This window comes from Oikopleura dioica, chromosome 1 (genome assembly GCF_907165135.1).
Source record: "Oikopleura dioica chromosome 1, OKI2018_I68_1.0, whole genome shotgun sequence".
NCBI lineage: Eukaryota > Metazoa > Chordata > Appendicularia > Copelata > Oikopleuridae > Oikopleura > Oikopleura dioica.
Window position 1 is genome coordinate 3917809 of NC_137291.1, and position 13154 is coordinate 3930962.

Below are 13154 nucleotides of genomic sequence, written 5' to 3' on the forward strand. Positions count from 1 at the left end.
GATGCAATGTAAAACTCCTCATAAGTTATGAGTCATAACTGAAGTATTCGGTCGCTCATAATTTGCACAAATGTCAAGTCTATTTGCAGAGAAACGTAGAAATCCAAATTTCATTAGTCGTCGGAAATCAAAAGAGAAAGAAAAAATGGGATTTTGGGACATTCCAAACTTGAAACTCTATGGAATCCTTACCGCGCTCTTCATCCCCTTTCTTATCGTCAAAATTTGGACAGATTTGAAAAGTAAATTTGGAATTTTGATCTTTTTGAAGTTCAATGATCGCTCGAAAATTGGAGAGGCTTTGGTCGAGATGCGAAAGTGCTTTCAAAAAGGCTCCTGCGTCATTTTTCGAGAATACAAGCAGATAAAAATTGAGAAATACGAGTTTCTCAGAGAAGTTTCGAAGTACAAGAGTTTTTCGCACATTCTTTGGGCAATTGGTCAAAAATTAAAGATCGCAAAATTCAAAATTTAGCAAAAATGACCAAGAAAAAAGCTTCATTGCGAGTCTGAGTCGCATCTGGACTATATTCTTCCTAAAATTGAGCAGCGGCTGAACAATGATCCTGTCGTGGCGAAATCAAAAACGATGAAGTTGAAAGACATTGGACTTGCGCACTTTTTCGACACGGTTACTCTCGGAGTTTTCAACAAGAAAAAGACCTCAGAAAGGTTGGTTCTTTAGGAAAGATAGATTCTAGTGATGATTTTAAGATTCCTGCGTTTTTACAGTCCACATGTTCGATACGGAGACTGGAGCAATCGAGACTGGTTCAACATCCTGAGGTAAGAGAACCAAAAGAGCTAGAAACCGAGCATTTAAGGGTATAGTCATCGATTTTGGTCGGGTCTCCAATTTTTAATCTGAGCACATTTTTAGAATCCCCATAAATTTCTGACCAAAAAACTTATGATTATTTTGGTTATCTTAACCTATTTGGCCGCAAATTGCGTTTGAAAGTGGCGAAATTTAGTGCATTTTGATCATTAGCCGAATATTTTGAAATTTTGACCATTTTTAGGGGCCTTGTAAGGGTGCCATATGATACATTTTTAGAAAGCTTATATTCAGGGCATTTATTTAGGACCACGTAGGGTAAATTTGGGCTATGCCCGCAGGGCATTTTATCAAAATGAAAGGTAAAAATTTGGTACCTTGGTTCTTTTGAAAATTTTTCAAAGAAAATTAGATGATTACAGTATAAGGCTGTGTCATTTTTAAGATTAGGGTCTATATTTTAAGAAAAAAACATAAAATCAATAGGTTTATATAGAAACTTTGGACTTATAACGCCTTGAAAAGAGGCAATTTTCGCGTTATTTGGCCGAGAGCTCAACTTTGAGCGATCCGCAAACCATGATTTTCTTGGAAATAACGTAAAAAGCTGTGACAAAAGTGAGATCTAGGATAGATCTTTTATATGACCTATTTTAGAGCCTCCCACATATTCCCAGTTCCGAGTTATAACCCCCTGAAATCGGCCAAATCGACGACTATACCCTTAAAGTCTGATGTACACGTCGGGAATGGAGCGAATTTCGCGAATTCAAGGCTTCGCTGACTACAAAATGCTTCAAGAGCGTTTTCCGACTCCATCTGGCGGCTTGGTCGAGTCCAAAAAAGACTCGGTCGTTTTCGTCGAAGTCACTTTTCCCTCCGAAGACAAAGATTCTGTATGAAATAAAATACAAAATTCTTAATTTTCGCAAGCTTTCCAAGATTTATTTGAAGCTGAAAAGAGGAAATACAGAAAAAATACAGGAGGATGAAATTTGTTTGTTGGACAGGGAGAAAGCAACTTATGTTTACAATTTTTAAACCGGGGAAAAATGGTGACTTGCTGGTTGATTTAACAGATTGTTTGAACGAGCGTAGGCAGATAATAATGAACAAGGATTTTTGGGGAGGGGATTTTGAAAGGCTGATTGACGCTGATTTTGGACGAATGAAAGTAGAATGACACACCATTATTATTTGCACGAGTTAATATTTGTTATTGCGAATCGCTGAAGTACGGAAAAGGAAACACTCGGGGCACCGATAATGATTTACTCGCCAGAGGAAGCTGAGGATTTGTAAATTGAACTACTAGGTAAAAAGTATGGTTTTATTTGGAATGCAAATTTTAATTTATTTTTACTAAAAAGAAATAGGAAGAGACAAAATTTACTTTTTTCTCTTTTTATTCTTTTTCTTTCCTCCTTTTTTCGGAGTGTTATTTTGCTTTGCCGTCGCCGAGCTAGGCTCAGTTTCCGGCTCAGCTGGTTCCACTGGCTCAGTTGGCTCAGCCGACTCGGAAGTCAAAAATCCTGAGCAAGTGCTTGTGCTACGGTTGGTTCTGATTTCTCCTCAGATTCTGGCTCTTTCGAGTTTTCGGGTTCTTTTGATACCGGTTCAGATGAAATTTCAGGGGCTGGAGTAGATTCAGAAACAGAACTTGACTCAACTGGCGTTTCAGGCTCCTTTGGCGCCTCAATTTCGGGAGCACTATCTTTGACGGAATCTGGCTCAACGGAGACTTGCTCAGACGGAACTGATGTAGTCTCAGATGGTTCAGATTTTTCCGGCTCATCTGAAACATCAACAGTTTCAGCCTCAGTAACAGGTGCTTTTTCAACCAAATCTGAGGCTGGCTCGATCTTATTTGAGTCTTCCTTTTCAGGCTCGTCTTTTGACTCGTCTGACTTAGGAGCCTCCTTGGTCTCAGAGACTGGCTGATCCTGTTTCTCAACAACAATATCGGTTTCTTCAACAACAGTGTCTAAAACAGCCGATTCTTTTTCAATAATCACGCCCGAGTCTGGTTCTGTTTCTGGCGCTGCTTCTTCAGCCTTTTCCTCTACCACTACTTCCACCTCTATTTTATCATTATCACCGCTAGTTTTTTCTATCACCTCTGGAGGAGAGTTGATCTCTTTCTCATCGGAGATATCTTCCAACTCCTCTTTTTCCTCCTCGTTACCCTTATCAGCTTTTTTCTTATCGCCCCGTTTCAGGGACGATTTCAGCTTTTCAGAGGAGTTTTTGAGCCCCTTCAGCCCTTTAGAAAACGCTTTCGAAGTTTTAGTTTTCGCTTTTCCGAGCCTTTTGGAAATGCCCTTTTTGAGCTTGGCGGACGCGCTCGAGATCGTCGACGACATCGTCAATTCAGTTACGGTCGTCATCGCGTCTTCCGAGAGTGATTCGTCGTTGTTCTCACCATCATCCTCGTCGGAATCGTCGATGACGATGGGTGGTGTGTCATTTGATTGATTGGTGGTGCTTTTGGGGGAGGACTGTTAATTCGGTTATTGATTGGTTAGTCGAACATGCGGAAGAGTTTCATTAATAAAATTGGTGTAACAAAATTCGTAATTTTGTGATTTTTGGCAAGTACTAGAGTCGTAGAATCAAATTAGTGGAAATTAAAGAAGATCATGTGTGAATTCTTCTTCGCAAATCAGCTCACCATGCAATTAGAATTGGTCAAAAGTCAATAAATAATAATCAAAAAAGAATCGTCCAATAGAAAATATCGTTTTGAGAAAGTATATTTTTACAAAAGATAAAGAGTAGGCTACAAACTAGAAGATGAGCTATTTTGGACTATTTTGCTTGAGAGAGGTTATTTTGGATAAGCCGAAGACCTGAGGCGATTTCTTCTTATCAGGCGTATTCGGTGGAGAGGCGGATTCTAGCGACGCTGCTGTTAGACTGCTTTCAGCTTTTTCGGGAACTTTTTCTGAAAAAGAAGCTTTTTAGATCGGGTTTTGAAATTTCGGAATGGTAAATGTAAATGAATTTTTCGCCCCGTGAATCAAAATCTTAAATGAATTGTCTGTGAATTTTCAGAAAGAAAAAAAATTCAGTCAAAAATCAAGGAAATAATAACAGGTTTTTTTTTATTCTGCTCCAAATTGGTGGAGCGTTTTTGAAGGTGTTAGAGTCGAGATATTTCAATTCTCTCTTTTGCACCACGTTGGGGAGGGTCTGTAGTGTGTTAAATAAGCTTTTGGCGTCAACACCATAACTGGTGGTGGAGTAATCAGCAGGTCAAAAATACACTAAAATCATAGGAAAAAATCTTGATGACGTCATTACTCCACCACCAACACTGGTGTTTGCGCCAAAAATGCCAAGAATGTTTGATATTGCTGTAAGGAACACCCCTAAGTGATGAAATTGCAGATATATAGACTGTTAGTACTTTTCAATTTTATTGTGTCCCCCACGACCAGTCGGAAATTCCGGATTCATGACGTCATTGCTCCACCACCAGTGATGTTGAAGGCACCAAAAGCTTATTTAACACACTACAGACCTTTCTCTACATGACACAAAAGAGAGAACTAAAAAATGTTGAGTTTAAGGTAGTCAAAAGTGCTCCACCATTTTGCATCAGTATAAAAAAAAACCTGTTAATACTCTTTTGGCACTTTATTGTCGATTTTCAAGCCTAAAACAAAACACGCAAAACTAAAACCCTGAAAAACAGCGAAAGAACTAACCTGGAGAAGGGAGGGGCGATTCGTCTTTAGGGAGATCATCTTCTATCGGCAAAGCACTTTGAACTTTCAAATCTGTGAGTGGGTTTCATTCATTTTTAATAGTGGCAAAATCGAGGTGCTCCTGAATGATTTTTGGTGAAGAAAAACAAGGCTCGTGAAGAAATAAATAAAGTTGAACTGAAACAGCAAGAGTACGGAGTTCTAGTGATAAATGAAGAAATTACGGAAGCTTCCATCTAGTATGGAAGAAATGCATGCAAATGATTGTCAACTAATTGAAGAAAATGGTGAAGAAATAAACGACAACGTAATAAAATGCCCAGTAAATCATCAGAAGCTGGACTGACATTTCCGTATTTCGCATTTTATCACACTTGTCACTCTCCTCTTTCACTAGGATTTTTAAAGCACGCCACAAATGTTCAAAACTTATCAATAAAAAGAACCCTTCCTTTTTCTACTTTCGAAATGAGCATGTCGAGAGGCTCATCATCGGGATCAGTGGCGTCTTTTGACGATGCAACTGGCTGAAGATGATCGTCGATCTCGGGATCAGAAACTGGCTCTGGGCTGGGCTCGGTGGATTCGTACTCGACGGGAACATTGACGGACTTTTTGGAGACTGGCTCGGGCTCGGGAGAGGAAGGGATGGATTCAGGGGTGGGTTCCACTGCAGCTTGAGTCGTGACGATTGCCGCACTATTTCCACTAAAAGGGTCATAATTATGGGATTGTTTTTCAGCTCTTACCTTGCAAGTTCATCGACGCTCATCTTTTCATCCTCTTTTTGTGGGATTCCTTGGGGAGGGTCCTTGTCAAGAACCGTCTCTTGAATCACATTTTCGAAGATTTGAGAAGTGCTACGTTCGGAAAGACTTGTCGGACTTGCTAGAACCGGGGAACCAAGAGTGGCGTTATTCGGAGAGTTTGGAGGCAAAGATGCTCGAGAAGAGGCACGGGAGAGGCTTTGTGGCTTCGGTGGAGGAACTGGTTTGTCAGAAGCGACGCTTGAACGGCCAGATGCGACGGAAGATCTGCTGCTTGCTCTAGAATTGATTGTTAAGGAGGTATCTGTGTCTAATACGCGGTATTCTCGCGCGTACAAACTTCTCACACCTTAATTTTACTGTTTCGAAGGGTTGAACTCTACAGAAACACAAACAGTAACTCTAGCTCTACTTTCACCACTTCGATAGACATTTCCAAGTTGGAAATTCCAACTTATTCTCGGATTCTTACCTGAGCATATCTGGTCTTGGAAGCGACGCTGTAGAAAGTCGATTACTTGCCACTGAATTTCTGCTAGATGCTCGACCGAGTGTGTTATCAGCAAGTCTACTGTAACGCTGGCTAGCGGAGGAGGAGAGGGAGACATTACTGTTGCTTCGCGATGGGGGCAGTGGGGGCTTGGAGCCGCGGAAGGAAAGTGAAGCTTGACTGGATGCTCGGGAGGATGAACGAAGAGGTTGTTTGTCTGGTGAGCCAGCAGGGGATGAGCCGTTTTGAAGCTCAGCGGCTTCTTCTGGAACTTTTAAAATAATGTTAAAACTGCTCTTGGTGAAGGGAAAATAATGACAGGCAAAATAAGTGAATGTAAAACCGGCATCAAGGCTTTGATAAATGGTAAATGAGCTTATTACGAAGGGATGAACTCATTATTGACTTGAGTGGAGTACTCGCAGCGATAGGGCGTCTGTTTTGACGATGGATTACAACTTTTCGTTCGTGAAAAAATACTCCTTTGACGATATAAATGCTTACCTTCGTTTATACTTTGTTGAGAAGCAACTGAAGCTCTGGAAGAGTGTCTTGATCTTTGACTTCCTGTATCAGCCTGGGGCGAGCCGCCGAAAGAGCGGAGGGAGGGACGAGAAGTGACAGAGGTGATGCTTCTTTGTGAGGGTTGTCGGGAGAGGTTTTCAGCTGGAGTAGGGAGGACGTACTCGCCATGAGTTGTGCTAGCCATCGACATCTAAAGAGACATGAGCTTGAAATCACGCAAGATTAACTTACCTTTGATTGAGCTCGATTGACTGATGTCAAGCTCTGAAGAGAGCCATGATCGGTCATGAATCGCTGGAGCCTGTTGATGATTTCTTCTTGATATCCCCATCTCCAACGGACTCCATTCATGAAGCACAGATCTCTTATCGCTTCAGGAACACTGTCTGGCACTGGCCATTTCCAGCCAGGAGCCACCATTGGAATGATATTGCAACCTTTAGCGAAAGCAGTCACGATCCAGCGATAAAACGGATCGAGAGCGAGAGTGTTTTCATCTTCGCAGGCGTTTTGAATGAGATTTTCAAGGCAACCTGGTGTCAGGACGAGAAGGAAGTGGCCTGCGTGAGCGATATTCGTTTCGTGGCGGAGGGTGACTTCGTCGGACTTCGGGATCAAGCCCCAGTTGGTAGCGACGGAGAAAGATCGTAGACGGAGGTAGGCGCAGAGGGACTCGCTCAGAAGTTGACCCTCTTTCCAAGAGCAGACGAAGACTAAAGAAAAATGATCGAAAAGAGTACTTCAAAAAGAGTTAGTAAGTAAAAGTTAAGTTAAACAGCTATACATGCAGATAGACATTATAACGGCTTGATTTTAAACGGGCCAGACCAGAAGACCCTGAGACCTTAATTTCCACTACAAATCCTATTATTTTCTGTCAACATCACTTCACCAAAATGACGAAAAACGCTATCCGATTTCAAACCTCTTTCAAAGCAGCAGTATTTATCTACTGAATCGTTTGTAATTTACAAAAAATTCTTCCAATACTTCGAAGTTTATGAAAATATCAGTCGGACTTACCATCCTTTGGATCTTGCACATCGTCATGTCCATTTGCTCCCTCGTCGCGACGAACTGCCTCTAGAATTTTTGTCCTGTGGACTCCATTGGTGATTTGGCAGTCGACTTTCAAGTGCTCGTCCGTTAGATGAGGCAAGAAATCGCGATCGACGCCAGCTTGGATGAGATGAAAAGTGTACTGGCTGAATTCGCGGCCTATTCCGGACAGCCACTTTTGAATGCCACTTGCATCTTCGCTCGTGTAATCGCCATTGATTCGTAGTTCGACGAGGTCTTGGATGAACTTCCGGCGGTGGAACTTGTTTGACATCAGGAAGACCTGGACGAGATCGTCTTCGTTGAGCAACAGGAGCATTCGCCCATCGCAGCAGGACTCAACAGCCGTGGCGGCGAAGTCCTTGAATCCGTTGATTTCGAACCATGTGGCGACGTCGTCGGTGTCCCACATGTGCACTTGGGGGCAGAGCTTGACGGGGATGGGAATGTCCATGATTCTCAAGCAATTCGATGCTAGTTCTCTTGCGTAACCACTCAAGGTACTCGCTGCGCACTTTTTCAACGCGGCGATGTTGTTCGTGTCGCTGAAAACATCAAATTGTCGCATCGCTTTCCGCGCTAGAACTTCTTGAAGAAGAAAAAACGCGCCGATTGCCTGGATCGTTCCATTGTTGGAATAGAGGAGTTGGTTGACGCGCTCGAGGATAGGAGGAGCGATTCCATAGGCGATGCGTTTGCTATTCTCGAGTTGGAAGCTTTCGCATTTGAAAAAGTCGTGATGGGTTTGAAGGAACTCGTTGGCCAGCGGGTTTTGGAATGTTATGTTGATAGACGGTTCTTTGTTGGAAGCGAGAACAGCAAGTGCAAGCGAAGCATGGAAAACGGCAAAATCAACACTCGACGCTTGAATGATGGATAAATAATGGTGCACGCCGAGCTTGGACATGCGCTCATGAATCGAGTGTTTGGTATTGCTCGCCAGAGCAGAAAAGCTATAAAATTGCGCCGCGAATCGAGCAACGGCCGGCTCGTCGATGCGTTCCAGCGCCGTCGCGACGATGTCGAAGGCTTTCAGTCGAATTAACTTGGAGATGACTTCGTCCGATTCTTTCACGCAGGCAGCGAGAACTTCTAGCGCGGCGCTGCGGAACTCGAAGTTTTTGCTTCTGAAAAAAATGATTATTCAATGAAAGAGCTAGAGAAAAGCCTCCTACGGCTTTTTCGAACGAAGAAACTTGGTTTCCAAGCCGAAAAAAGCAGCATGCGGCTCAATATTCGGGATATTTTTGAAAATATTACCTGACATAATGATCGAAGCAGTTGACGACCGCCTGTAAGTTGTCCTGTTTGCAAATAAATTTCCTAATTTCTGGAATAAATATCGACGCAGCGATCAATTTGAGTGATTCCAGCACCAGTTCGGGAGGCGAGTCGGGAGCGAGCGAGTCGACCGCCAAATGCAAAATTTCTCGTTCAAGTAGATGTCCGGAAAATTGCACCGCCAAATTAGCCTGCTTGTCTTCCCAGGCTTGGTCGATTATCGCCGTTGCGTGCCCAAAGCCTGACTCTTTTCCATCAATGTCTGAAAAGGATCAATTAGTAGCCATACGCGTTTGAGTTAATTGAATGCAGCTTTGAGCATGGTAGTCTCCAGCCTCAAGGGATCATTTTTCTTTGAAGAAAAAGAGCTGGTTATATTCACTTTAACTGGTTGGTGATTGATTAAAGTAATGATGATGAATTTAATTCTTTGGGAGTTAAACAGTGGCTTTAGAAATTGGCTCACGGTATGATTCTGAAGATTGAGCTCGGTAACCTGTGAAAAAACTGAGTAAGGGTCTTGAAAGAGCTGTGCGGAATTATGAGAGCTTTTATCGGCATCCTGACTTAGGTTTCAACACAAGTTATCGAGCCCAGCGCTAATGCACATAGAAACCCGTCCATCAAAGTTTATTTTCCTACCTTCAGGATCAATTTTGGCAAAATGCTTTAAAACATTGTTGAATCTGGCGACCAAAGCTCCATGTGGCGATTGATTCTCAGGCTTCATCGTTGCTGACCTGGCCATCGTTGTATTTGCACGCTTATTTGTGTTCTCATTGATGTATATTTTCATAAATCTTCGAATCGTAAAAACAAGTCCAAAAAAATAAGCTTCTCTATATGATGATTTTATCCAGATTCAATTTTACGTGCTCTAAAATCCAGAAGAATTAACACTTTTTATGCCTAAGCGCAATTTTTCTCCGGTCAAATTCCTTTCACCACCCAGAAAAAGATAGAATTCTCATAAAAATAATCATTTTTGATCTAAAAATCGCAAAATAATTAATGGTATTCGCGATTTTCTTCATAAATAGCTCCTTTTCGACCATTTTTGAGGAGCTTTTTTGACCATAATAATGGAATTTTAGTAAGAAAAATTTTCATTGATAAAAATTTGAAAACACATGCCTGGGGCAATCTGCCCGCCTTATTATTTCCACCTGGCGACGAGAAAGTTTGCGCTCTTCCCAAACTCATTTCTCCATTTTTCTCTGAAAACAAAATTTTTCTTCAAAACGCAATTTTCTTCTTCTTTCAATCGATTCTCTGGCAATTAAATTTTTTAAATATTTTCGAGCGCTGGAAAAAAAATTGGAGAAAGAAAAAAATAATTTTACGCACGACGGCGCGCCGCGGCTTGATTCGAATTTGCCCAATCACCGGCGCGAGAGAAAGCCCTCGGGGCAAATTCAGTCAAGAGAAGAGTACGCAGCTCGGCGGTACGTGTCCGATTTTTTCTAGATTTCTCTTGGAAAAATGAGGAAAAGCTCGCTTTTCGGGTTTTGGCAAATTCAAAATCCAATATCTTGATTTTTATGAATTCGAAATTTTCAAATATTTGAGATGAATAAATTTTATTTTATTGCCGCGTTCGTGATTCAGAATTTAGTGGGTTTTCATGTGATATTTGAAGCAATATGGGTTTTTCGACCAATCAGAAGCCTTCATTGTTTTCTCAGCCAATCATAGAGCGCATACCTAAAGACACCCCCAATTTCTACGGAGCTAATAATAGAATAGCCCCAGACTATCCGAAATAACCACAAAAGCTTCTCATTGGTCGCAATCCCCTATATTGACTTATTATATAACAAATTTTCAATTTGTTTCTTGAATAAATTTTACCGATGCTTCGAAAACTTCTCAAACTGCTTCCTCTGGTCAAATACTGAATCTCTTCTATTCCAGCCATTCTTCAATTTCTCTTTTTTAGACCCGATTCAGCTGCTTTTCAAATTGAATCATTCAAACTCAAATCTTCGAATAAAGAAAACTGAAGATAAAAATGTCGGAAGTAGTGCGCGATTCGCTGACAGAGCCACTCAATGAAGTTTCAAAAGAGAGCTCAAGCATCCTTTCAAAGGCAAGTGAAAACACATACAAAAGGCTTAGCTTTCTCAGTGTTTTGTTAGACACAGAATTAGTGGCCGAATGATTTAATGAGCTTTTATTTGAAAATCTTCAAAGGGCTAATTTTCCAACTTTGAGCTCAAAAACTCGGCTTCGTTTTTGATTTTTATTGATGATAATTTGATAACATACTATTTTCAAGGTAACTGTTCGAGATGTCCTCGTTTTTGGCGTTGGATTTTCAGTCGGCTGGGCATTCAAGCATTTCCGTAACAAGTAACCAACCGTTTTTTAATGAAGCTTATGAAATATTTAGATATCTTGAGATGAAGAGAAAGTGGCTCCTCAGATCTTTGGAGAAAACTAACGAAGGTCTCGGAAAATCCGGAAAAGATACCACTACATAAGTCCGTCAACGACTTACCGATATTTATCAAGTGATATTTTCTCTTTCGACGAGAAAATATTCTCTTCCATGATTTCAGAAACATGTCAAAAGAAAATAAATCGATTGTCCTATCTCTTTGCTCAAGGTGATTTGCAATAAGTCTTGCAGAGTTATTAATTTTCTTTCACGTAACTGATGAGAAATTATCTTGATTTGTTGCTGATAAATATTGTTTTGTCTTGAGAATGTTAAGTTTTATATCGATATTTTTGTATTAAATAATATGAGGAACAAAACAATAGATGAGGAGTTTATCATTTCACATATCTTTTTCAGTGTTTGAGTAAACTTTAACCTTTTTATCAGAATAAGGATTCATCCTCCCAAGTCTCATGAGGCCGCTAAGGTAGCTTCGTTTTCGCATAACTCCGGGTTTTCCGAAGATCTTACAATTCGTGGAAGATTTTCTCCATTCTTCTTAACTCGTTTCCTATCGGAATCAGAAAGTTCTTACCGGGTAAAAAGGCGCAGAGAGGGCTCTCGAAGCTATCGTTCAAGTACTGCAAGTATGAAAATGCCATCTGTCGATTTGGATTGCCTGCAAATGACGAAAAAATAAGAAAATTGAAGAAAAACAGCATGATTTTTGTATATTTTCTTCTGGGATTGTTTTTAAATATCGTTTATTCGGCTCAAGAGATAATTTTTAATGAAGACTGAACAACAAAAATTTAATAATGAAACATCACTAATGATGCCCAGAATGATCATTTTCATGCATCATTTGCATATGCTCTTCATGGCTCATCGACTGATGCATCATCGAATCGTGTTGTATCATTCCCATGTGGTCTCCATGGCTCATTGATCCATGATTTCCTCCATGCATTTGATGCATTCCATGGTCTCCTTCGTCTCCTCCCATTTTGTGATGTGCATGGCTCATCATTTCCGGAACAGCGGGTCGTTTCCAGTGGCCCATCGAAATGTGCATGTCTGAGAATGACCCCGCGTCGCCTGGGTATCGAGCTTCTCTCTCGATCAGATATTGAGGAATATCTGCGGCATTGTCAGCGCTAGAATATCGATATTTTCTAGGAAAACTTGGTTTATTCTTACTTTTTCCAGCACTCAGGCGACTCGTTCGGGGAGAATGTATAAGGAACTGTATACATCAAATACATATTGCACATCTCATCCTGTCGACCTGGCCCGTCGAAGACATCGATGCCGTTTTTATTGTCAAATGTGCAGATAGCGCGGACATAGTCCCACTTATAAAGAGTGATGGGACCACCAACTCGTGTAAAGAAACCTTGGGGCCACTGAGGGTTGCCTTTTCCGATAAGGGTCCAGTCTTTTTTGTGTGGTCGACGGACGAAGGCGCTGACAACTCGTCCGTTATCGTGAGTATGAGCTCTTTTTTCTGTTATTAGATGAAAAAACAGCTAGCTCTTATAATGACCGTACAGATATTTATACTGATTCTCAAAATTATCAAATAGTATCATGAATTCAATGATTCAGGAATATTTAAGCAAAGAACGATTTAACAAGTTTGTGACTTTTGATAATCTAGATTATAGAGTCTAGAATCTAGAATAACACTTTCCTGAAAGCAAAAACTTCAATCGGATTTCGCCTGAATCTGCAGGCAACATGAACATTTGTCCTCTCCCTTGCTGGTAGATGAAACTCCGGACTGGCAAGGAGATAAATGCCGACAGTTTTTTTCGGTGGCTCAGTTGTCAGCTCAAACTCGACTCCCGTCAGATTGTCAGCTCCATGAAATTTATCCTTGTAGTGCGCCTCGATCGCGATTGACTTGATTCCTGAGACGCCTCCGACGTGAATTCCAGCGTCGGGCGGGAATTCTAGCTGACCGGCTGCCATCGCCCAGGAGAAGATGATCTGTTCGCCAGAGCATGGGACATTTGGGCTAGCATCGAGAGTTTGATGAGAGAAGTCGTCTTTGCATCCGCGAACGATCATGTGATGGACCTTTTCATCGAATAAGGGTGTCACGGCTTTATTTGTGGATCAAAAACGGCTCATAGAAGATCTTGATTGAATAGAATTT

General features: G+C 41.3%; 3 protein-coding genes and 1 long non-coding RNA gene across 5 annotated transcripts; 2 read left to right on the forward strand and 2 right to left on the reverse strand.

Moving 5' to 3' along the window:
• The first annotated feature begins 501 nt into the window (after positions 1-501).
• On the forward strand, positions 502-1754 carry LOC145712070 (uncharacterized). Its single transcript, XM_081789759.1, has 3 exons — positions 502-672; positions 715-786; positions 1509-1754. The coding sequence occupies exons 1-3, from the start codon at positions 590-592 to the stop codon at positions 1678-1680; spliced, it is 327 nt and encodes a 108-aa protein (XP_081645885.1). The 5' UTR covers positions 502-589; the 3' UTR covers positions 1681-1754.
• LOC145712069 (NAD(+) hydrolase sarm1-like) lies at positions 1707-9964 on the reverse strand. Of its 2 annotated transcripts, XM_081789758.1 has the most exons (13): positions 9745-9963; positions 9253-9373; positions 8590-8872; positions 7294-8456; positions 6502-6983; positions 6250-6460; positions 5728-6016; positions 5238-5534; positions 4940-5196; positions 4489-4560; positions 3628-3722; positions 3086-3276; positions 1707-2007 (listed from the first exon to the last, which is right to left on the reverse strand). In XM_081789758.1, exons 1-13 carry the CDS (start codon positions 9811-9813, stop codon positions 1995-1997), a joined length of 3543 nt encoding a protein of 1180 aa, XP_081645884.1. In that variant the 5' UTR covers positions 9814-9963; the 3' UTR covers positions 1707-1994. The 2 variants fall into 2 exon arrangements, with proteins under 2 accessions (XP_081645884.1, XP_081645883.1); XM_081789757.1 differs by lacking the exon at positions 1707-2007 and having other exon boundaries at positions 2287-3276; positions 9745-9964.
• On the forward strand, positions 9890-11208 carry LOC145712071 (uncharacterized). The gene is made up of 4 exons (XR_014135207.1): positions 9890-10055; positions 10550-10699; positions 10889-10962; positions 11003-11208. It is a non-coding gene; the product is annotated as an uncharacterized LOC145712071 (long non-coding RNA).
• A 560-nt stretch (positions 11209-11768) lies between these two features.
• Positions 11769-13066, reverse strand: LOC145700431 (putative peptidylglycine alpha-hydroxylating monooxygenase 1). Its single transcript, XM_081777702.1, has 3 exons — positions 12717-13066; positions 12194-12493; positions 11769-12150 (listed from the first exon to the last, which is right to left on the reverse strand). The coding sequence occupies exons 1-3, from the start codon at positions 13064-13066 to the stop codon at positions 11823-11825; spliced, it is 978 nt and encodes a 325-aa protein (XP_081633828.1). The 3' UTR covers positions 11769-11822.
• Between the last annotated feature and the right edge of the window lie 88 nt (positions 13067-13154).

Excerpts from the sequence above, each read along its gene's own strand:
- LOC145712070 (XM_081789759.1), top strand. The coding sequence starts at position 590 with ATGAAGTTGAAAGACATTGGACTTGCGCACTTTTTCGACACGGTTACT. Across the intron at positions 673-714 it reads AAGAAAAAGACCTCAGAAAG|ATTCCTGCGTTTTTACAGTC; the intron begins GTTGGTTCTTTA and ends GATGATTTTAAG. Across the intron at positions 787-1,508 it reads GACTGGTTCAACATCCTGAG|TCTGATGTACACGTCGGGAA; the intron begins GTAAGAGAACCA and ends ATACCCTTAAAG.
- LOC145712069 (XM_081789757.1), bottom strand. The coding sequence starts at position 9,813 with ATGAGTTTGGGAAGAGCGCAAACTTTCTCGTCGCCAGGTGGAAATAAT. Across the intron at positions 8,457-8,589 it reads TGCTTCGATCATTATGTCAG|AAGCAAAAACTTCGAGTTCC; the intron begins GTAATATTTTCA and ends CATTTTTTTCAG. Across the intron at positions 6,461-6,501 it reads TCAATCGAGCTCAATCAAAG|ATGTCGATGGCTAGCACAAC; the intron begins GTAAGTTAATCT and ends ATGTCTCTTTAG.
- LOC145700431 (XM_081777702.1), bottom strand. The coding sequence starts at position 13,066 with ATGATCGTTCGCGGATGCAAAGACGACTTCTCTCATCAAACTCTCGAT. Across the intron at positions 12,494-12,716 it reads CATGTTGCCTGCAGATTCAG|AGCTCATACTCACGATAACG; the intron begins GCGAAATCCGAT and ends AACAGAAAAAAG. Across the intron at positions 12,151-12,193 it reads TCGCCTGAGTGCTGGAAAAA|CGCTGACAATGCCGCAGATA; the intron begins GTAAGAATAAAC and ends TCGATATTCTAG.